Genomic DNA, 24,617 nt, shown 5'->3' with positions numbered 1-24,617 from the left:
TGAGTACCGTTTGAACTTTTGGGCACCACAAAATAAGAAGGACATAAAAATATTAGAGAGTATCCAAAGAAGGACTATGAAAATAGTGAACGGTCTGGGGGGCAGGACATTTGAGTTATGAAGTCACTTGGTTTCTTCAGCCCAGAGCAGAGCAGGCTGAGGGGAGGCCTCACGGCGACCTGCAGCTTCCTCAGGAGGGAAGCAGAGGGGCAGGCGCTAAGCTCTGGGGACAGCGACAGGACCTGAGGGAATGGCATGTAGCTGGGACAGGGGAGGATCGGGCTGGTGTTAGGAAAAGGTTCTTCACCAGGAGGGTGGTTGGGCACTGGAACAGGCTCCCCTGGCTTCCCAGCACTGAGCGGTTCACAGCACTGAGCCTGCTGGAGTTCAAGAAGCATTTGGACAACGCTCTCAGATATATGGTCTGTTTTTTGAGTGGTCCTGTGTGGAGCCAGGAGTTGGACTTGATGATTCTTGTGGATCCCTTCCAGCTTGGAATATTCTGTGATTCTAACTCTAGAGCTCTTTCTAGGGAGGTAGTCAACTTAGTTGTCTGTGGCAACACTTGTCCTTTTCATACTTAAGTGAAGGGGATATAAATTCCAATGAGTTCAGTTAAGGAGGAATTTGGATTTCCTACATAAGAAATGAAACACTTCATTCTCTAGAATTTGGGTGATTTTTCTGGTATTCTAGTATTCACACAGCACAGAAGATTTAGAGGGAGAAAACTATAGAATTTTCCATCTATAAACATCTATGGATCTAGAAGAATGGAGACTGAAGCTTTACTAAGAGCTGCTGGCTTACGCAGAGCCTACAAAGTTAAAGGTGGACAAAAGTGATGCTGGACACACCCCTTATCGAATGTTGAGCCTAGAAGCCAATGTGCCATATGTGTGCCTTGTTCTCTCTATGCTCTTTGAATTTGTCCAGTATGTGTAGAAATACAATGTCTTCAGGATAGAATATAAGATGATCCTGAAGCACTTATTCATGGCATCTCACAGAGACAGGTTTATGAAATGCGACTGCCTACCAGCGCAGGAATACACTACTACTAGCGGGATGATTCTGCTTGGCAGGCAGCTTTTCATACCCAGCGGCTATGAAATTTGTATTTTGTTTTCATTTCTCTTTTCACTAAATAAAAGATATGATATGTTTGTTTTGTCATCCTCCAAGTTTTTAATTCTAGGAAACATGAACAAAATAATTCCAATATTTTCTGAATAACTCTACCTTGTTTTCTTGAAAGAAAAGATTAGTCACTTTTCCCTAGAAAGTAAAAAAGTGCTAATGTGTCAATCACTTGAGAGAGCAGTTTACAGACTCAACATAGCTGCAGTGCCTCAGATAAATAAATGTATGTGAATACAGGTCTACTGAGACCCATATGTTGATGCTCCAAGGTACAGCACTGACAATACTATATGTTCCTACTGATACAGAGACTAATGTTGATTGCAGTTTATTTTTATGCTTTGTCTAGAGGTTTCTTTTCAGAAGTACTTAATGTTTGTTTTGGGAATGCGTAAACCACAAACAATTGATAATTTATGATCCTTAGATATGTATTAGAATGTGGGTTGTCAGTGTGGGCTGGAAATAGTGGCTGCATTATTAACTGGGAGGGCGGCCCTTCATCTACTGTAGCAAATAGGAAGTACGTAAGAGCATGTTGGGCACACTGGGGTGGAAAGGATACCAGCAGCTCTCTGGATTATTCATGTTAATAGAAGTTGAAGCTTGCAATCTGTATATGCTGCTGCTTATGCCTGAAGTCTAACTCCTGCAGATAGGTTAGTGTATCTCCAGGCATCCACCTTTTTTGGCCTGTGTTTTCACTGATCTTTTCCTGCTCCAATTGAAAGAAGACTGTTTGGGCTGCAGAAGTGATGCACTCAGAAATGAGTGTTTACCAAAGACAGCTCTTCAGGAATCTGTAGTTTTCCCAATTATGCCTCCGTTCTTTCCCTTTGATGTTTTTCTGAATAGTTTTAAATGCATCATAGCTTGTCACCAAAATGAATGAAAATGAAATTACTTGTCCATAGGATATTGGTTTTTGTCAAGAAAAAAAAAAATAATAAAAGCACAGTAAAACCATTAAAAGTAGTGTGCAAATATGAGTTTTAATCATCTATATTTCACTAATTTTTTTAAAGTATGTGGTCCTGTTATTGCATAAATATAAACCATTTGAGTGTTTGTGTATGTGTATTCACCCTCTCATGATACTGCTTTGTTCTGCTGTCAAAACCCACTTTGATTCATTGTGCCAACTGCATGGATGATCTGTTTTCTGATGATGTTTCCAGATGATCTGAGTCATGTACAAAATATTTTCAGAGGCTTTCTTTAGACGTTCATAAAAAATCTAGATAGAATACATTGCAATCAATAACTCTGAAAAGGTCCCTTTTCCCCTAGTCAACCCATAAATGTAACTTTTCCCCTGGTGTGGAACTCCAGTTAAAAAGCCAAGGGTTTTATTCTTAATTCTTCAAAGATATATGTTATATATATCTTATATATATCTTATTGTAACTATGCAAGTCAATAAAGGTATTGCTACAGATTTCCTGATGGTCTTAAGACTTTTTAAGCCCTTAAATTCAGTGTGGACTTCTTTTTTTTTTTAATAACTGAAAATAATTTTTCATTTTTTTTCATAAATTTGTGAAGATGGGATTATTTTTAAGTTTTTCAAGTGTATTCTTATTTTTATATTCTTATATTCTTATGTATCATGTAAAACAATGCACATGTGAATAACTTAACCTCAGATTTTCCTGTGGAATTGCTGTACTTCTATAAACTCAGAGAGTGTTTTGTTTTAGTAGTCCAGGTCAGCAAAAGACAGGATGAAGGGGTTTCCATGCTTCCTAAGGTGAATGCAGTATGATGTAGCAGAAATAAATAAAATGTATCTCTAGAAGTGCTTTAGCTGAGGTTGCAAGTAAGGATGCTATAAATTTGTTAAGATCGTGGCTTTCTATGTATCCCTTATCAACCTATAATCTCCTGATTGTTGCCTGTTTTTCAACAGCTGAAGAACAGTAATCCACACTTGCTTATCTCTCTTAATCACAGCCTCACAGTGCTAGAGCTCCCTGAGCCTTTAATTCCCTCTTAGAGGCGTAACAGAGTGGAAAGTAAACAAAGACAAATTTGCAACCTTCAACATTGCTAATTTGCTCTGATGTCAGAATATTTAAACAGGCAAGGACTTGGGAATTACTTGATCATGGCTGATTTTAATCTAATGCATGTGAAAAGGCAGAGTCTGGGAAGGTTGTGCAAAATGACAGCTGTCCCAAGAGAGGTTCACTGAAGGTTTCTTTAAACAACAATAGCTCTGTCCTTTTAAAACTCTGGATCCTGTGTTCCTACAGCATGCTTCTGTAGCTGCTTGCACTTTGAATGGAACATTTTGGATATGGTAGCAGTTTTCTTGAAAATATCTCATTTGCTTTGCAGTTTATAGATGTCTGAAACCTGATCTTTAGGCTTGTTATTGCATCTGTTCACTGGGCAGTGGGTGGGAGAGATAAAGATGCCTATTTTAAAAGCTTTGTCTCTCTCCACGTTTTTGTATCATCACGACAGCCTAATGTATCCTGAATACTTTCATATGTAAAACTCGGTATATGCTTTAAAAGTGATTGATAACTTGATCTTCAAATTATTCTAAATTACATAGTTGACATTTATGCATATGTATGTGTATACATACTTGCTGGGTAGCAAAGGATGTTATTTTGCATTATATATTACACGCAGACTTTCTCTACCACAGAGATAGTGTGCTTACACCTCCGTACACAGCAGACAACTGTGTGTTATTACCTGAATTGGATTTGACAAATACACAAGAAAAGTTATGTTTTTCTTTCCTTTCATTTCCCTTTGTGAAGACTTAAAAGTCTATTTAATGCATGAGTAATCACTTATTGTTTGTTGTTTACAAAATGGTTAATGCAGCATATATATTATCAGGACAAGTGTCTGATGCTTTCCTAATTAATATATATTGCTCTGGTGATATCTGTTCTGGTTGTACAACTTGTGTTTCTGAAGCACATCCTGATGATGATTTCTTTTCTTCTTAATGTGTGTCATCTGGGATATTCCAGTGAGAGATGTCTGGGAAACCAGGCTTTCACAGTCACTCTCTGCCTTGAGATTACAGCACTGGGTTATTTGTGTTTCTCCTCATCCCTGTTCTGTCTCTCGCTCTCTCCAGCTGGTGTAAATGACTGCTGCCGCCTCTCAGCGCAAGATAACCTGCTCAGTCAGCTGGAGCCCCCTGCGGACAGCTGTCTCTCTTTTAGCTGATGGAAAACTGCAACTAACCGCTGAATGGAAGAGCGTGGAGTAGCAACCATACTAGCAGCAGCCGCTGCAGCAAGAGCGAGCAAGGACTCTATTGTTCCCTAGTGTTAAACAGTTTTTCCTTTTCAACTGGCATGCACAATAGCAGGAGAGAGCTTTCCAGTCTGCATCTCCCCATGAAGAAATTCTGAAGAGGGGAATATTATTTGAAGAAGGTTTCACGGTTTTGCTGCAGGCTTTGGATGTGGGAGCAGGCTGCTGGAGGAGGCATGGGGTTGAGTAAGGGGAGCGCTGCTTTCCCCCGTGGTCCGAGGGTTTGTGCTGTGCCAGCCCGCTGCGTGGGAGTTCTTGTGGTTCTGCTGGTGGGAGCCTGGGACGCTCGGGCACAGAGTGAATTTCAAACTTCATCTGTGTATTTGTGGAAGACTGGTAAGTAAGGATGCTACACTAACACAGCAGCAGTATGATTATTTTTTTGTTGTAAGTAAGCAGTAACCTTTCTGTGTGCTTTGTGTACATGCAGAGAGAAAGTTAAATCTACATTAGTAATGTTTATTTGCAGGATTCTAGGAAAACAAATCAGGTTGCCTTCCAGTATTTCACTGGCCAAGCAACTAAGGCAATTAAAAAAAAAAAAAATATGTGACTGTCATGCTGTTATTGGGATCTCTCATGCATCTTTGAGTCTTTTGATGTTTTTTGTTTTATTTAGTAGCTCTGTGTTGTATGTAAATAGCAAAGGTCAGGGTTTTAGTGCCTGCTCACAATGGAAAGGAACATTTGTTACAGTTGGAGTTAGCAACGTTAACAGTGCTCTAAAAATATTGACATTTCACAAAGAAAGATGTAATGCAGCATGTCTAATCTTCATGCTCTGTGCTGACATGTAATATATTCAGTGTGGTAATTGATGGGGAGTTGGGTTTGTTAAATTTAGGTTTGTTGCACAGTATATAGGACACATGAAAGCTAATGATGGATTAGGTGAAATAATCCAACTGATGCCAGATCTCATAACCAAAGAGCCAAAGGCAAATAGGCTATGTGGATTCAGCACCACACTAGATAGATAATTTCCTCTACTTTGGCACTAATGAGTTACGTGTCTGTTTTAAAGATTGCATAGCCATAACACTGTTCCAGTCTTAACTTTGCATTAAAAACCAATGGGGAGTTTTCTTGCGTCTGTCAATATATTGTGTTAATTCAGAATTTTGATAATGAGGACCACATATGTTTTAGTTCTCTAACATAGTAACACTTCCTACATAAGCTTCCAAAACTCCTTTAGGAAATTTAAAAATTTCAAGACAGTAAATATTTCACACTGACTTTGGCAGGTTTTTTTGGCATGTTGCCAGGAACAAACCAATACAAAAAGTAGAGTGTTGTTTAAGACATGCATTTCCATTAAGGGATAATACGATAGAAAACGAATGTGCAAATTCATTATTTGTATGAAAAGCAACTTTGAGAAGATAGTGTGTTCCCCTGGATGGAGGGCCCCAGCCTTCTGAAACAAAAACAGATCAATTCACAATTACAGTGTTATCCTGAATTTTTTAGAGGCTTCATCTATCCAGCAGCTCAAGGAGATTAAAAGGAAATTCATTTAAACAAAAAGACAGGCTTTCCAATAACACTATAAAGAGAAATCTGAAGAAGGGAAAATCTTTCACAACTTTCACTTCTGCTGAAAGATGGGTAGCACAATGACACTGATGACCCTTTCCTTTTCTTCTTCTTTTAAACCACTCACAAATTCAAAACATAGTGATCAATTCTATTAGAGTTTTGTAAATGTTTGCTACACACTTAAAAAGAGATCAAATACATACGTAGGTTTATAGAAAAATGTAGTGATCATAGTAGCATTTTCATAAAGCATTTTGCATTTAAACTACGTTGCTAGGCAGCAGTAGATTAAACTCTCCAGCATGTTATTATGTCTCCATTTAGAAGATTGAATTTTAAAAGGTTAATAGTAACTTGGTTGAGAATAATGACAACTGTAGTTAACTAATACTTATGAAAATGAACTGCCAATTTGCTATGGGGTAACTTGGTTTACCTTGAATATAGCACACGTGTTCTGAAGTCAAGTAGTTAAACTAGCAAGGAGGAAACTGGCTTGGCTTTTTTTCCTCTGCCTTTTCTGCCTTCCTTGAATAACTTTTGTTTAGAACAGGTACGATATAATCATGTTGTGTAACGAAGAGCTAGTTTTTACTTTAAGCTCTTCTTTTTCTGACCTTTCTCCTGTTTTACCCACAATAAGGAATAGGATAAGCCTGTTTTCTGCACAATGTTTAATATCATAGCATCCATTTATTTTTTTCCGTCCTTTGTGGGAGGTTCTAGAAAGTGAACTAGAATAACTGCTCATCAGTGATCTGAATGTATATCCAGCATGAATCTAAAGTTCAGCTAAAGTATCAGAGGGGAAAATAAAACTGAACTGGACAGTAGTGAGCTTATCCAACTGAGACAATATTTCAGCTTTTCTTTCTGTGAAAGAAATATAAGTCAAGGCTAAAATTGTGTCTAGGAAATTGGCATGAGTGTGTGTGTATACCTTTTGGCACCCCTTATTGGTGAAGTATGTCCGTTTTCTTGAGAAACATGCTACTTTTGTTATTAAATTTAGTTTGGCATTAGCTACTGTAAGTGGCTTGAGTGTGCCTGACTTTCATTTCTAAAGTTTTTTTGAAATAATGTCTTAGTGTATGCTGCTCCATGACTTCTAAGCAGGTTTACTGCAGTGTGTTATTTTAAGAATGCCCTGGAAAATAATATACAGGGCTTATGGAATTTGAGTTATGACATTTTCTCTTATAAAATTGTGATACCTATTACAGTGTCTTGATACTTGTTTTTTGGGATAGGGATGGGATGAGGTCAGGGGCTGTTCTTCTAATTCAAATTTCACGTTTGTTTTGAACCTTTGAAAACCTCTCGGGGGTCATGACTCTTCCTATCACTATTCTCCTGTAAAAATATGAGGAGAGTATACTCTTTAACCCTCTTGGGGTTTAATTACCTTCAATTCAGCATGGACACCGTTGTGAACAACCTGCTCTGGGAAGGGAGGTTGGACTAAATGATTTCCAGAGGTTACTTCCACCATTCTGCAGTATGGATACCATCACAAAGTCATTTCTACTTCTCCAACTGAAAATGAAGTTTTGACTGTCATAAATTTTTGAAGTTTTCATCTAATATGAGATGAAAATGATATTTGCTTTTGCATATTTATGCTGGAATTATGGTGTATGAATGGATCTCCAGTGTATTGCATGACATTGAGATGGATATAGTTGATTACAGTTACTAGTCTTTAAACTTTAGATTTCTTGCCAAACATTCACATTCCATACTATGTAGACCCAGTGTGTGCATTTTCTTTGGGTACAAATACACAGCTGGCTTAATTTTACTGGTTTCTGGGCAAAGCCATCTAGTTTTTTAACATAAACTAAGGCAAAGTCTCCATCTGTGCAGAATACCTGGGTCTGTACGGCAAAATGAAGAAACAGCTAAATTACTAGAGTTGGATTGTTATGTCTGTCTGCTTTATGACTTGAGGTGGAGAATTGCAGTCTTTAACTACTCATCAAACAGAACTTCTTGTATTGAGAGGCAGTGATTCCTGTGATGTGAGGTGGAGCATTTGAGTTTTGAAGTTGAAATAATTTTTACCAACTAGGGCATTGAACTCTACTATTTATTAATAGTTGTGTGAAACGGAGATTATCTCTGTTTCCTGAAAAAACATGCTTGGTGTACAAACTGGGAGGGGGGAGGGGGTGTGTCTGTATAGGAGAAACTACATTGGGGGGGAGAATAAGCACATTTCTGTGCATTGTGTTGTGAATGACTCATGGCTAGATGATCAATGTAATGATAATGGCTCACAATGTTTAAAAATATCTATGTAAAACTGTTATAAGATGGTATGAGCAACACAAATGTTTGTGGATAATACAAAACTGATAACTGCATACAAAACAAACACAGTAAAGCTGAAAGCTTGATGAAAACTTCCATGAAGCATGAAAAATTAAGAAAGTTATAGTAAAAATGGGATGCAGTCACACTTTCATTTTGAATACTTGTTGTGGGCCAAGAACACTTTAACACATAAATCACCAGTGATAATAATAATCAAATGATCTATTTCAAAATGTAAACTTCTCTAGCTCGTTTGGAAACCTTGCTTCCACTGAACAACCTGTTCTCTTCATCAGTGGATGACCTTCTCAGAGCTGACTGAGTTGCAATGAATGGTTTGTTAGTTCAGTTAGTGCACTACTACACTGAACTTGAAGGTGTTCATGAAATTTTTTGAATTTCATTATTATTTTATTCTAACTATTACAATGATCTATTGAATTGTTTCTTTGTATGCAGCCGAAAAAAGGAGAAAATATTCTGTGCCATAATTCAGTATAAGCTGCTTCCATTAACTTCTACTGATTGTTATTGTTAATTTTTCTTCTTTTAAAGTGATTTTTTTCATATTTAAGAACAACTTATGTTCTTGCTTATACCATCTCCATAGGCTAAGATTTTGATCTCACTGTACATCTTGCAGTGAACAAACTGAGTATATTTAATAAGAATATTTATAGAAATAAATATTTCTATAGTTACCACTCTTTCAAAACAAGAAGATGTATGTTTTTTCTTGTTTGTAGTTTCATAATGCAGGTGATATATATGCTATTTTTTTATACACAACTGACTAAGCACAGGTATTTCTTGTCACATCAAAATTATCTTTTACTTCTACCTTGTACTTCGTTTATTTATTTGTTTTTCAAATCAACTGACACTATGATCTGTGATGTGCTGTCAGTGTTGGGTATATTGCCTGCCTACAGGAACTAATGTAATTACTGAAGAGTGCACAAGATCAGCAAGGTTCGATCACATTGTAAAATTGCTTCTTCCGACAGTTTGAAGTAATGCATGTTACCCTCTTGAAGTGGAAGATATCATTGAGTTGATATCTCTGGAATAAGATAAATCATCAGTAAAAGTCCAGGAGGTAATGTCTTTACCTTCACTGTCTTTTAAAGACTATTGATCAAATCTCAGATAGTACAAATCAGTATAGGTCTGCTGAATTATTTGAGTTATCTACTGTTGTATGATGATGAAGACTTGGTCTTCTCTGTAACAATTGCTGATGGCTGTTTTCCTATTCTTGCCAACAAACCACAGTAGAAATTTAAATACAGTTGCTGTAAGTGTAAGTAAGTGCCTTTTTAAAATTACAAGTAAAAAATTACAGATATAGAAAATGTACAGAAGATCAAGGGTTCACCTGGGGGAGTGGATGCCTGGTTTCAAACCAGTGTGCCAAGTGGTTTCTTGTGGAACTACAAGGGTGTTACAAACTCTTGCTGGCTAAGGGCTCTCCTTAAGCTTTTTCTGAGCTTTTCCAGGCACCAACATTTTTGACTCTTATGTGCTTCTTGGGAGGAGGACTGTGCAAGAACATCTTTCCTCACTTGAAGAGCCTATGAACAGTTTTTTCTTGTCATTTCAGGATGTTACTGATCTTATAACCACATATCCTTCTTCACTACTTGATAAGAACTCAGATCATAAAGCCCCTCTGACTTTTTAACCTGTGTTAACATTGGCTTCACACTCAGCCACAGAGAGAACACAACCTCTGTACTGTTGCATACTTATCATGTTTTATAATGTCATGAATTCCAAGGCCCAGATCTTTTTAAAAGAGTTTGGTGCCAGAAGTGGAGTTAGAGAGAAGAGGGCTCAAACACTTTGAAATTACTCATCCAGCACCTTTGGTGGGTAACATACCTAAACTTCACTGAATAAAAAGTTCATTTCATTTTCCATATGTCCCTAGGACTGTATTTATTGCTGCAGGACTGAGTGCTCCTAGCACGTACTCATATGATGGGGGGAATGACAGGGCAGGGAAAGCAGAAGTCCTTCCTAGAAGTTCAGTCCAGCAGGCATTTCGAAATGAACCTAAATGTGCACAGACAGGGATGATCACAAGGGAAGAGGGAGAGAAAATATTAACTAACAGCTCTCTGATTAAAGCACTTACCTTTCAAAGGCTGTACCATCAACTTGTTTGTTGAGGGTGTTCCATCATGTAGCACAAAAAATCCCTACGTTTCAGCATTGTGCCTCTTTTTTTTTTTTTTCTTTTCAAAAGTAGACTAAAGAATTTTGCAGTAATCACAACTTGAGACGAGAGACAGATAAGCCTATGTCAGTAAATAGAAAACTCCTGATTTTAAAGAGATTACGAAGAAATGATCTGAAGAAGCGGATTAGATGGGAAGAGCTAGGGAAAATGGTGAATGAGAAAAGATACTTTAACTTCAGGCCTGATTGACAGGAAGGGAATTCACATGTCTCTAGTGATGATGAAAGAGAGCAATGAGGACCTCTTCAGTGGAAAACAGATCTCTAGTTATGATATGGTGAATTAGAGTTCTTACCTACATATCTGTGAGGTTAGAGATCAAAATTTTTAAATTATTAACATAAAAGGTGTTTTTTGGGCTTCATCTTGATTCTCAGGCCTTCAGTTACAGAATAAGATAAATGGAGTTTTAGTAAAAGCCGCATTTCATCTGCTTTTCAAAGCATAAAAATTGTTCGAACACAATGTGTTAAAGATGCATCATTGACTTAAATATAAATGATCCTCCAAGACTGAATGTGGTTAAGTGTTGGTTACATATGCCCTGTGTAAATTCATATTAATTAGGATTAAAATTTATCACTTTTATTGCGTTCTGTAATGTGTACCTAAGCAACCTCACTGTTTACTGTCTGTCTCCCAATTAAATCTGACTTTTATTTAGTCAAGGGGTGAGGGGTTGTCTATGACTTGAATAAGGAAATACTCATTTTCTTTAGACATGTTCATCATTCTTGTTCTTTGGGCTCATTTATAAAGTATCCCTTCAGATTTTTTATTGAATGGAAATTGTACAAGGCAAGTATTCAGTCTTTGATCAATGTGAAAGGTTTTTAGTGCAGCCTCGCAATGAAACATTTGGCAGAGATGCAGAAAATGCATACTTCAAGAAAATTATTTAAATGCTTTTTAGTAATGTATCCTTATTTAACAAAACTAAATTAAATATTTAAGTAGTGATTGGAGGAAAAAAAAATACTTTTTTTTTTTTCCAGTTACTTTACCATATCTGAAATAGGGAAATAGATGGAAGTGTGGCTGATATTGTAAGCCTTTTGTTAACATAGAGAAGTGGTGTGCTCTGGGCTGATGGTTGACTTTAGTTGCAGGATAGCATTTTCAAGTTGTCAGAAAAGCATGAAATGGCAGCAGGTCATGTTGTACTGGCAGCTAAGAATGTCTGTGTTGTTTTTAGCAGGTGCCCTGGAGTGCTTATGCTAACTGGATAAGCTGAATCCCTCAGTTTATGGGGATACTGGAATAAGAGAAGCCCCTAAAAGTTGTAGGTTGTTTTGTTCTAAGGCTGGCTGCTCTAGTGTTGGGTTAAATCTGTTTATTAGTATCTTATAGTCAAAGATTTAGCTTTACAAGATTTAGCTTTTTTAGTTCCCAACTCCACTTGATGTTGAAGTCGTCTTTTTATGGTGTTCATCCACTCACTTGTTCATATCAGAAGCATTTAACTTTTAACAACATAACTACAGATTTAATAGAAAGCCCAATTCCCATAGTATAAAGGTTATTATTCTGAAAGTCAAGTAGTAATTTTGACATTTGTCATGGTGTAAACTAAATCGTGTATTCAATTAAGTACTGTAGCTGAGAATTATTTCTAGTTTATGGACAACACATGTATTTATTTTGTTTATTGGAGGTCCTTTACTGCATTCACAAGTTTCTTCATTATATATGTCTTTTTTTTTCCTTTCCTATATTCCTCTGTTGGTCCACAAACAAGGTGTCTCCAAGCCTAGGGAGGCAGAAGCCTCTCTCTCCCAGGGAAATTCTTTTCCTGATTTCTTGATTAGTCAAAATCTCTGTTTCTATTGTGTTTCTTTATCTTAGACAAAAGAAGCTGGAAAAAAAAAAAAAAAAACACAACAACAACAACAAAAAAAAAACATTTTGGGTTGCCTAGGTGGTTTAGGTTGCTTAAAGATCTCTTTGAATTCAGACTGACAGAATTGAAATACTCAGTTGTATTGCACGGAGCCTCAGAGGAGGTACTGGAATGGCATAGCCTAAAGTTGAGATAACAGTAGTATTATTGACTTGGGATTTTATTTATGGATTTTTTGAAAAATCTATTTCTGTCTAGTGAGGCAGTAATAATATACTGAAATAATAGTTATTAAAATAATGGAAGAATCAGATGAAACATCCAGAAAATTTCAAAAATCACAGTAATTGGTAAAAGTTATCCTTGTTCTGAGCTGTGAATTTCCCTGTCAGAAAAGACGAGATCCTACTAGGAAGTAGGATTTTAAATGATCACAATTAGCATAGCCATATTGTTCTGGTTATTAAATGCAAGTCAAACAAAAGCTAATGTAAGCAGTTTTGTTACAACTATCAGAAATTAAACTCCCCTAGCATTCCCATTATTTCCCACTTTCATGTACGTTAAACGTACCGGTGCCTGGCATTTCAAATAAAATCCAAAAGACATATACTGTGTCAATCAGTGTGCTCTCAGCATCAAATAGGACCGTGCCTTTTGCCATGGCTGACATTTCAGGTTGTCACAATATCTTTTTTTTTCCATTTTGTGTGTGTTCCAAGATTGTTTTGGTATTTTTAGGTCTGTGGAATAGAGAAGAAAAAAATGATGTGCTTGTGTGAGCTTAGTGCCTGTAGACATAGCCCTTACTGGCCCAATAGAGAATGGTGTTGCTGGAAACAGAGCTAGCTTTCCAACATCCAAATCCTGGTAAGAGTTTTCCATAGGTATTTTGAAAGAAAGAGAGAATGAATAAATAACTGTTCTGTGTAGACTGTTTATATTGCACCGTCTTTTTGAGGATATTAATTGGAAAGGGTTTCTAATGTGATGAGATGTACTTAAAAAAATTAATGACAACTCCTAAGCCAATGAGAAATTTCCTAATGAGATGTTATTAGCTTCTACATCCTGTATTATGCAAAATGAAATGTTTATATTACTGAGCAATAATGTAACTCTCCCTATGTGTATTGGGGAATAGCTATTTTACCCAAAAGCCATAAGAGAAATAAGGAATAGAACAGAGAGAGATTGTTTTATAATGACTTGTGTTTGTACAGTGCCTAGCACAATTGAATTCTCCTCAGTTGCTGGTGTTCCTATGTACCACAGCTTTATACAAAATGATATAATTAAGACTTGTTAAAGAGGCTGTTCACAAAGATACAAAGATAAATTATTAACATTTTAAAAGAACATTCAAATAATTTCAAGTGCCACAAATAGTTTAAATAGGTGATATTCAAGATATCATACTGGAAGATAGAACAGGAAAAAAATGTTTTCAGAGGAAAACAATGCTAGGAAAAACCTTTGAAGCAGTTCTGTCGATGTAGTAGTTCCAAAATGTTGGGAGAAAAATGTTTTCAGTAGAAAACATTCCTAGAAAGAGAGATTTTTAAATGTTACTTAGCATTTCCACATTGGCAGATTTGGCAGTCATCCCTTTTTCTATTTGCATGTAACAAAATTCTTGTTTCAATTTAATAAGAATGTGCTTGATTATCCTAAAAGATCACTTGGATTATGTAAACAGGTTTTACTTGTTTTGCAATTTTCTCCTGACTCGCTGAACCAACTGTTTATTGCAATGTGTTTTGCCCTCTTTTATTCTGTTTTTATTGATTTACTTGTGACTTTTGCTCAAAATAATGCAACTTTACAATAGTTGCATTATAATATATTCTGTAGGTGTATGGATCCAATGGCACTACCTTTAAATATAATAGTCTTCAGACCTAAGGCTTCAACGTCTGACTGAAAATGTAGCACATCATGAATTTGTCGTCTCATCTAATAACAGAAGTATGTTTTTCATATACCACTAACTTATTTTAAGAAATTCCAGCTTTGCTGTTGCTTGCTATTATTAACAGGAATACTTTGAAGGCTGTCATTGAAAGCTTTTTTTTTTTTTTTTTTTTCTCTTGTAACCCTAAATGAAAGTCAAAGCATTGCTTTTCAGACAGCAGTATTGGAAAGACCAGCTTGTTTCTGTGAGACATGTTTGGTGTCATTCAAAAGATAATAAAAGGAAGAAGAGGGGGAGTGATAAAGCAGCTGAACATGCAAGGAAGATTTGTAGTCTTTAACTTGACGTGGATGAATGGGTTGTGGCTCTCCATATTTCAGCTTGATTTATGAGTGTGAACACCTTGGGTACCTGAACCATAAAACTAGGAATTTCAAGTTATTTTCTATGCCCTGTGTTTGTGGGGAGCTGCAGAAATACATTGTACTGTTGAGTTTTAAAATGCTTTAAAAGCCTTATGGAATAAATCAAGATGATGAGCATATGTACAGATTATAATTGAGACTTGATTTCTTTTTTATAGCACAGATTTGAGCTATTTTCTCAGATGTGCCATCAATCACATGTGATAGAAGTAACTAAAATCATGATTTTATTTTTAGATAGCAATGTTTTTGTTTTTTTCTAATACTTACTCTACAAGTATTTTATATTGTGCTGAGGATGTTATGTAGTAAATACCTACCCTTGAAAATATTGAATTTGCTATGTTAAAGTGTTTCAGAATTTCTCTTGAACAGTGCAGTGCCTAGTTTCTCTCCTAATACAAAAGTTAATGGTCTCTAAGGATCAGGGTTCATAAACTAAAGCTGAAATTGAGTAGTCAATATTTTTACCTTTTGGATGTAGAAGTACTTCTTCCAAAATGTTTTTGTTGTTGTTGTTCATTTTGAACCCTTGCATATAAATGGTTCTAATGTTTCTCATTAGAAATGAAGTAGCAATTCAGTGAACAAAAAATTTCTGCCATACAAACTGGAAAAATATTTCAAAATGAGAAAAAAACTGTTGCTTATATAATGCCTTCATCAATGTCATTTAAAAAGTATCTTATAGCTGTGTTCGATCTGATGAGAAGTCTTTAGTATTATACTAGAAACAGATGAAATAGTGACTGTGTATCTCTGAGAGTAAGTTACGTTACTGTTACTGATAGTTGGGTGTAAGCCATTGTAAGAAAGTGGGTAGATAATTTGCTACTGAAGTCAAGCTTATGTTGCTCTGAGGTTTGTATGTACATTTTCTGAACTAAGACCTTCCTACTTCAGTAAACTAAAGGCAATATTACATATATGACTATATCTTTCAAATATATTTTCTCAGCAAGTAAAAACACCATTATCCAGAAAACTCACCATTGTTATACTAAGAATGGAACCCAGTCTGTATATAATCCCTTTAGAGAAATTAATAGCACTCCTAGAGACTGGCATTCATTAAAGAAAACATGGATGTAAAGAGAACCTGAGATGAAAAAAATGTGCAACTTAATTGGGGACAGTCAGGAAGAGCAAAAAATGAGTCTTCAGTCTTGTGATGCCTACATCATTTGCTAATGCAATTCAGTGTTGCAAATTCTTTTCAGTTTAAGACAGACATTTTTCACCTTTTATGTAAATGTTACCACTTGAGAGAGAGTTATTATGGAAAGGAAAGATAAAATACATTAAGAAGCTATAAAACAAAGATGTCCTGCTTACTTTGTAATGAATCAGGTAATATATTGCATATTTGTTAACTTTTTTTTTTCACTGAAAGTATTTAAAAATAAACAAGTTACTATTGGTGAAGGTTTACTAAATGTTTAGAACCTTTCAGAACTAGTTTAATCTAGAAAGGGAAAACAGTTTAATGAATAGCACGTAGGGGGGAAGATACTACATAAAATTTGGAGTTTAGAACATCAAAGATAGGATGGCAATTAAAAAACAATGAACAAACAAGAATTTACATTTATGTTATATCACTTTACCTGTGTCTGAAGCTAATAGATGCAGAGTTAGTCTCATTTGCAATAGTTGGTTATAAGCAAGGAGTCCATTTGAAGTAGTAGTGTTGCTTTGGTTTTGAATTTTTAAAGATGAAGAAGGCTCCCTGAAGAAAGAAACTCATTAAGAAAGCCAAGGGCTTTTTGGAGAATACGTTCAGTTCAGGGTGGCTTTTTGTTCCTCACTTTGTATGTCTCAGAGCACACTGCAGCTTCTAATGAAAAAATAATGCAGTTCATTAATCTGGAAAAACTTCTGAAAGTAGCTACATTTTCACAGTATTCTGGGAATTAGTTTGAACATAATTGGTTGGATGTCAATATTAAAAAGCACTCTAATGAAAAAGGAAATGCTCAAACTATGATAGTTTGCTGCTTCTGATGAAAAATTTAATGAGGCTGAATAATTACCCTTTCTTTTTTCTTTCTTCCCAATCTGCCATGTCTTTCCCAATCTCTACTTTACGCTTATTGTAAATATTTTAAACAGTAGGATTTCTATCCCTGTAATTGAAAGACTACACTATTGTCTGCATGTTGCAGTATTTTATAGCTGTTTTGCTTTTTTCTGTAATCCTTTTTCCCTTCGTGACTAGATTCCTCAAGAAGAGTATTTGTCAGCTGTCATGCCCCTCAGCTATCACTTAGCTGAACTGTGCTTAGTGAACTCTAATCTTTCTTGATAAATCAACCTATTAGTGTTGTGCCAAGCAACACAGTATCTGCCATTTACATAATGGTTCCTCTAGTTGCTTTAATGTGACTTTTATCTCCTAACTTCGGGTTGCGAGTTATTTCCTTCTGAGACGCAATGATTGCCCAAATATGTATACATTCCAGTTACAGAGTTGACTGTTAATCAGTCCTTTAATTAAGTTATATAGCACACGGAAGCTGGGATTTGTCCTGGAGAACCCATTATAAGGAAGGAAGAAGAAGAGGGGAAAAAAAAAAAAAAAAAAAAGGAAACAAAAAGCCACAGAAACATACTGGGCTCTTCACTGAGAGGATGGCCAAGCACTGGGACAGTGTCCCCAGGGAACTGCTCCCCAAGCCTGGTGGAATTCAAGAAATATTTGCAGATATATGCAGATATATGGTTTGATTTTTGGGTGGTCCTGTGTGGAGCTAGGAGTTGGAAGCAATGATCCTTGTAAGTACCTTCTACCTCAGGATATTCTATGACTATTGGAATAGAGAGCCTTTACTTGTTCTTACAGTGTTTCAATATCAGTTTGATGTTATGCACACTAAAAATAGTGTGCATACATGTTCTTAATACTAGCTGCAGTACAGATTGTTCAGGTATCTCGAGTTGCAAAGGGATTCAACGCTGTAGTCACATAAGAAATGAAGCAGTCAGACTAGTTCTTTAAGATGCAGTTTTTGTATATACAGAGGTTTTAAGTCTTTTTTTTTTTTTTTTTTTTTAAAATTTTAGTAGGTATGATAATCCATAACTCCTCACCACAATGTCTCATCTGACATGTATTAACTCTTCTGTATAATATCCTGTTCGTATCTCAGTGGCTTAATAGATCTTATATTGAGATGTTTGTCCCTGTGAAGAATGTCTGTGATAACTGCTCATTCAATAACTTCTCAGAATTCTAGAAAACAAGTGTACCCATAGTACCATAGGCCCCTACCTGCAGCAAGAAACATTAGCTCACCTTTTGGTCATCTTGTATTAATGAACTTCCAAAGAGAAAAATAAGAGAATTTTTTTTTTTTTCCTCAGGCTGCCAACATTTGAGAATTTTTATCAAAACTAAACTACTGAAGTTAGAAAACAAATTCTGAACCATTTTGCTGTTTTTGTTAATGGTATTTTAAATTTTTAAGTTACAAACCCTGAATGTCACACCATGATGGTGATGCAAACCTTCATTTGAATTTTCAGCTGCAGTCCTTGGAGATATTTGGTACTTCAGAAGACATTTACTGACTTTTCCAGAGAGCCTGCAGTCTTGCAGATGACCTGGAATGCCAGATTAGAGCAAAACTCCAAGTGCTTTGCTATGCTCTAGTTCCTGGGCTACAAGCCACCTTGTCACTTACAGTGCTCTTGATGTCATCATATACATGTATGTGACATTAAGAGATCATATCTTTTTCCTCACTTCATAAAAAGTTGATAAACTTTTATTATAAGTTGAATAAACAAAGTGTGACACATACTTACACAGTCTTTAATCATGGGATTTTTTTTTCCTAATTCCTTTTCATTTAATAATTCTGAATTTTATCCTTTTACTGTGGTTAAGAGAGGTAAATCTGAATATTTCTAACAATATATATATAATGCGAACATATTCTCTTTTGCTATACAGATCACAATATGTGCACTTCTGGAGGATTTTTCCATTGAGAAAGTAAAATTTTACATGCATTTACCTCCTATGACTTTAATGCCATGACTCGAGCTAATGCTTCAGTGAGTTCTCGATTCAGGGATGTAAGAATCAGAAGATTTAAAAAAAAAAAAAAAAAAAAAGCAGCTATATTTTGCCCAGACATAATTTTAGGTGTCTACAGAGGAGGTACTTTTTTAATACTAATATCTATACTAGATAATATTTTCTATTTTAATTTGAAAATTAACATTTGAGATAAGAAATATATAAAATCAGCTTCTTGTTTGTTGGATTGAAAGGGGGAAATGCTCTCTTTGAGAAGTCCCAAAATATTGAGGTGTTTGTTTTGCCATTATAATTTGTACTTTATGCCATTTTTTTTCTTCAATATGTGTTTTGTAGTATCACTTTCTTTAAAATATTGAGCTTAGTGCAGGCAGCTCTCAATACACTGATATTGCCTATAGAGCATCTATTAAAGTTTGATATAGGTCATAATGATGAGACTCTTCCCATTGTGGAAACATCTTTCATAGAATCATAGAATATCCTGAGTTGGAAGGGACCCTTAAGGATCATCAAGTCCAACTCTTGACACCGCACAGGTCTACCCAAAAGTTCAGACCATGTGCCTAAGTGCACAGTCCAATCTCTTCTTAAATTCAGACAGGCTCGGTGCAGTGACCACTTCCCTGGGGAGCCTGTTCCAGTGTGCAACCACCCTCTCTGTGAAGAACCCCCTCCTGACGTCCAGCCTAAATTTCCCCTGCCTCAGCTTAACCCCGTTCCCACGGGTCCTGTCACTATTGTTAATGGAGAAAAGGTCTTCTGCCTCTCGACACCCCCTTACGAGGAAGTTGTAGACTGTGATGAGGTCTCCCCTCAGCCTCCTCTTCTCCAGGCTGAACAGGCCCAGTGACCTCAGCCGTTCCTCGTACGTCTTCCCCTCAAGGCCTTTCACCTTATTTCTTCTTATGTCATTGCATTTACCTCTAGTTGCAAGAACATCCTGTAGAGCAGCTTCCCAGAAGCTCATGAACTTTCAGTTTTAGTTTGTGGAATTTGTATTAGTTGCTTTCATGTATATAATTTTATATATATATATATATATATATATATATATATATATATATAATTTTTTTTTTTTTTTAAAAAAGGTAATTACCATGGTTACTAGCCATGATAAAACCTAATTTAAAAAAAAAAAAAAAGTCTAAAATGATTGTCTTGATCTTTTCTTTCCAGGAGAATCTTGGGTAATGTATGGATTACTCATTTTGCTTTAGTTGAGGAGTAGCACCTAATCCTTTCAATAAAAGAATGAGAAGCAGAAGATGAATTCAAGCTAGTTCCTGAGAAAACAAGATTTTTCTCTCATTTTGGAAGATTTTTTAAAAGGTTATTCCTTTATCCCTCAGAAATATGAGTGACTGTTAAAGTTGATTCTCTAGCATAATGCCAACATAGGTTTAGCAGGCAGGTTTATTAAACTGGAGTTTTGGATTAATGTAGATTGTTTTATTCCTTTTCCAGTTAGAATGAAAGCCGTATTCTTTCAGTTAACCTTTCATCATATCATCAGGAAAGTTATAGGTTTTTGCTAGTTCCTGTAGTTGCTGCAATTTGGCTGATGGTTTAAGATTCTGAGTAGGAGTTATGCAGTTTTTTGTGTGTCTAACCTATTTCCATCTCCCTTCTGCATCTGTCAAAATGGTTGTATTTCTGTAGAACTGAAGTAATGGAAACAATTTTTACTCATGTGGTTTTTCTCACCCCTAAGGTGAGAAAAGTAATTTTAAATTTCTGTACAATACGGGCAAAAAGGAATTTATTCCTCATGTTTGCAAAAAAAAATCTCAAGTTTTTTGAAATCTTGTAGATGAGTTCCATTGGCCTGGTTGACTCTTGTACATCTGCTGTTGGAAGTGATTTTGTATTTAGAGAAAGCTTTTCATTATCATTCAATTTTTGAAGCAGAGAATGTCATGTGTATTTAATAATAACTGGTGTTAGGAAAAGTTTCAAAACAAGAATATTGTTGTAAAGTCTGTTTAATGGAAAAGCTTTCAAACTGAAATTTAATTCATGGTAGCCACTTGTAAACAGAGGCATTACAGTATGATTTTAAGCTTTTGCTTTTATCTGCCTTAATAATAGTGCATCAATCTTCAGCATTGATAAAGATACATTAATTGTTCCTAGCAGCATGAAAGCAATGCCTGCTTTAATTTTAAAGGTCATGAATGTGCAATGTTTTCATGAATTAGTAATTAAGCTTTTTTGATAAATTTGGTCTTTCTTGGTTTTGTGGAATTTTAAGCTCGTTCCATATTTGATTTAGTGTCCTTTAGCTTTTCAGTACAACATGAGAACTTCAGCGATGTTTTTACCACAGGGATAGAGGGTTGCACAAAATGAACTTCTGACCATTTTTCCAGCTTTATAACTGCCTCCAGTTTCAATTACATGCATCTTTTCCAAGTAGCTAATAAGATTTTTATTTTTTATTCTTATTTTATTTATGAACAAGAAATTGAGTGACATATTTAGAAATGTATGTAGCATTTCTTTTTAGGCCAGTGCAATTGAGTTTCTTAGTTTACAAATTATTAAAGTCTATTCAATAATGTTTGTAAAAATACACTTCACCAGTGTGGTCTGGTACTTCTGTTTTAAAATATTCTTAATACTTTTTGGTGATTAAATAAAAGTAGTTTCTTGGAAATGCTTATACCATCATGACGATGCTATAAAATTATCTAATATAGTTTTCACTGCTGAAAGATCTTTGCTGTCTGTTTTTTCACTGTCAGGATTTCTGAAATCCTAACAGATTATTGAAATTTAGCAGATGGCCCTAGCCTTGATCTTTAATCACTAAACTCAAACTGAAGGTTTGGAATTTATCTGTTTCATTCTTAGCTATGGAATAGGGGTGGGACAGATGGGTTCAGTCCTGTTTGTTGCAGTTGCAACACATAACAGTCTTTAGAGCAGTAAAATCTGTTGTGAAATAGAGCTAGTACCACTATAATATTGTGCAAAAATGTTAATGTCATTAAAATACTCATTTATCAAAAAGACAACTTCATTTCACTTGTTAAGTAGGTCCCTTACAACTTTTAAGAGAAGTTCAAATAATCTTACATGAGAAAAGGGAACCTTAGCACCTGAGAATAAAGAAATTGTGGTTTTTGGTTTTGTTTGAAATGTATTAAATAGATTATTTTATGTGGATTTTCAACTTATTTACCTATTGTGTAGTCTTTTTGTTGTAATTATCTTCATGAAAATTTGAAGCAAAATATAAAAATGCAGACTTGAAAAACATTGGTGACTTCAATTTTTATTTAAAACATCCTTTTATACACGCGGTCATAACCGCAAAAGAGGTTTGCTGTTTGTTGTTGAAATATGTTAAGACTATCAGTACAATAGCTATATTTTCTTTAGCTTGATGGTAAGTGAAATTCACAGTACTAATGTTACTTTATTAGCATGTTGTTTTCATGCAATGTTCCTTTTGTGCCAGAGTATTCTGCCATTTATCCAGATGATTTGGTGATGGGTTGCTGTAACTGCATCTCAGAATATACAAGTAATATCAAAATCTCTATAAATACATGTATCTGTCAGCCACTGCTAGCTTCTGCTCTTAGAGTAACCTTCCTTTCTGACAATTTTTAAAAATTTGTTTGTGTTTTGTGCTTTGTTGTGAACAAATTTTAGGTAACATATTTAAAATTTTATATATATATAATATATATATATGTTTGTTGATCAAACCTGTATTTTTGAGTGCTTCCTTTTTAATGCCATGATGCAGTCAACTATGGGCCTCAATTTTATTATAATCAGTTTTGAGTGTTTTGGAAGGGAAAAAGAGTTAGTTGTGTTGTCAATGTTTGTATGTCCTGGTGTAATTCAACTTTCTTCTAAGCTTCTGCTGCTGTTTGCATCACAGAGGAGAATGTTGACTGGCTGTTCCTGTTTGGAAGTGTAGCTTCAAGATAATCTCTTGACTAATTCCTGGCATTCAGAAATAACATTTAATTAAATGTAAACAAAACAGTAATTCAGTGATTCTAAAAAAAAAAAAAACACAAAACATCTTAAATATAAAATACTGAGTTTACATGAAGTCTAAGCTTTTATTTTTGTACTTTTGTGCCCTCTTTCCTAAACAAGTATTTATTAATGGTAAATCATTTTGTTTTACTGATGTGTTACTATCAAATGGTATTGTTAGACCTAAATATTATAGGTGAGAGGTCATGCTAGGAATAAATAATTTAGAGCAAAGTAGGCTAATTACTAATGAAGGATGGATTTCAACCCTCTTCTTCTCCCCCTACCCTACCTCCCAAATACACTATTCTGGATATTCAGTGTTTTGAACTGTATTAGAAAAATATGCCATATGGTATTGCCTGTCTATACTGATTGGATGTAACACCAGCTGTTATGCTGCAAGTTCCTGAGTAGACAATATAGATTTTGTCTGTAAATGCTCAGGCATTTACTTTCAGATTTGTTGTCAGCATGGATTGTCTAAAAATTAGGTTATGATTTAGTTGAAAATACGAGAGGGATCTATGGATATGGATATTATTTAAAAATGTGTAATTTCAGTTAGCTGCCTTCAGCCTTGTATACTAAATAAAAGCACCACATGGTGTGGCTTTTTTGTGATGCGTAGACATCACTTTTATTTTGCAAAGATATACATGTTGAAACAATTATTAGTCTTTCAAAATAATCTATTTTAAAAAGCACTCTTTATAGAGTCAGTTTACATATATCATGGCTCTTTTTAATATAAATGTTTGAAGTGTGTATTTCATACCTGAACTATTCACATTTATGGGGATTTTTACATCTACTCAATTATCTTCATTTCATTAAAATCATAAAATAATGTTTGTCGAATGATATAAACACATGCTTATTATGTAAGATAAAGCTTATTTAAGACTTAGAAGTATCTGGATCAAAATAAAAAACTGTTCTGTACCAACGGTTCTATAGTACTCGTACTCATCTAACGTTTCTAATAAATATTGCTTTTCCTGAATCTTGCTCCTTTATGAAAGCTGAGTCAGCAGAACTGACCAGTGACTTTGAGGGGCTAGGAAAAATAAGGTATTTCCATATTCTTCTGAAAGCACCCAGAATCTTGTGACACGGCAAAATTTCAAGCTGAACACCTTAGCAGGTGGGGGTAGTTACGTTCTCTCTTATATCAAGAACGTACATCTTCCTGTTGGTCTTGTTTTCTTGGTGTATCATTTACTTTTCCTATGACTCGAAGAGACACTGTGCTTTTGTAAAGGTCCAACTCCAGGGTTCGTGGAAAGAATGTTTACTCTTCATTTGTAGCATATAGGACTGCGTTTATAGTACAGTGAAAAACTATCCTGTGTAGTATCTAGTTTTTAGTGTCTTTCTGTTCCACTTCCTTTTCCCCCAGCATGTGAGTAAGAACTGGTGTTCGTTATGCAGTGACCTTTGTTATTGCTGCTTTACAGAGCTGTGTGAGTTCCCTGTCTATTCTACATCCACCATAGGGTGTGTGGATGGCTTCAAACATTCACAGTCATTCTAGTTGGTTGGGTTATTGATGAAATTGCTGTTCAGATCAGATGACAATTTAATACAGTATGTGATAACTGGACTGAATGACCTTTGCTGCAATTGATGTTGGCCTCTCTCCCTGTTAAGTGACCACTCAATTTATCTAACTTATAGGAAATATTGTAATTGCTGAATGAACTGTCTTGGATGAAGATATCTGCCATTTATCTTGAGAAGGTTGAGTGGGCACTAGTAATAAGAAAAGGTCAAAGATTGTGATTTAAGATAGTTTAGATCTAGCGTTGTTTTTTAGAAATAAAAGTACAGGATGTAACTAAGTATCTAACAGG

At 35.3% G+C, this 24,617-nt stretch overlaps 1 protein-coding gene across 6 annotated transcripts in view; it reads left to right on the top strand.

The window, feature by feature from the left end:
• THSD7A (thrombospondin type 1 domain containing 7A) overlaps positions 1–24,617 on the top strand; it is a 295,397-nt gene that overhangs the window by 76,314 nt on the left and 194,466 nt on the right. For all 6 annotated transcript variants that reach the window (XR_004252908.1, XM_032181674.1, XM_032181675.1 and 3 more), the window contains exon 3: positions 4,250–4,767. Coding sequence is in view for 5 of the 6 variants with exons in the window: in XM_032181674.1 (XP_032037565.1) it covers positions 4,581–4,767 (187 nt within the window). In the remaining variant the exon portion in view is untranslated. The remainder of the gene's footprint in view (positions 1–4,249; positions 4,768–24,617) is intronic.

Source organism: Aythya fuligula, chromosome 2, assembly GCF_009819795.1.
Source record: "Aythya fuligula isolate bAytFul2 chromosome 2, bAytFul2.pri, whole genome shotgun sequence".
NCBI classification, from domain to species: Eukaryota; Metazoa; Chordata; class Aves; order Anseriformes; family Anatidae; genus Aythya; species Aythya fuligula.
This window is presented reverse-complemented; position numbering and strand designations above follow the sequence as displayed.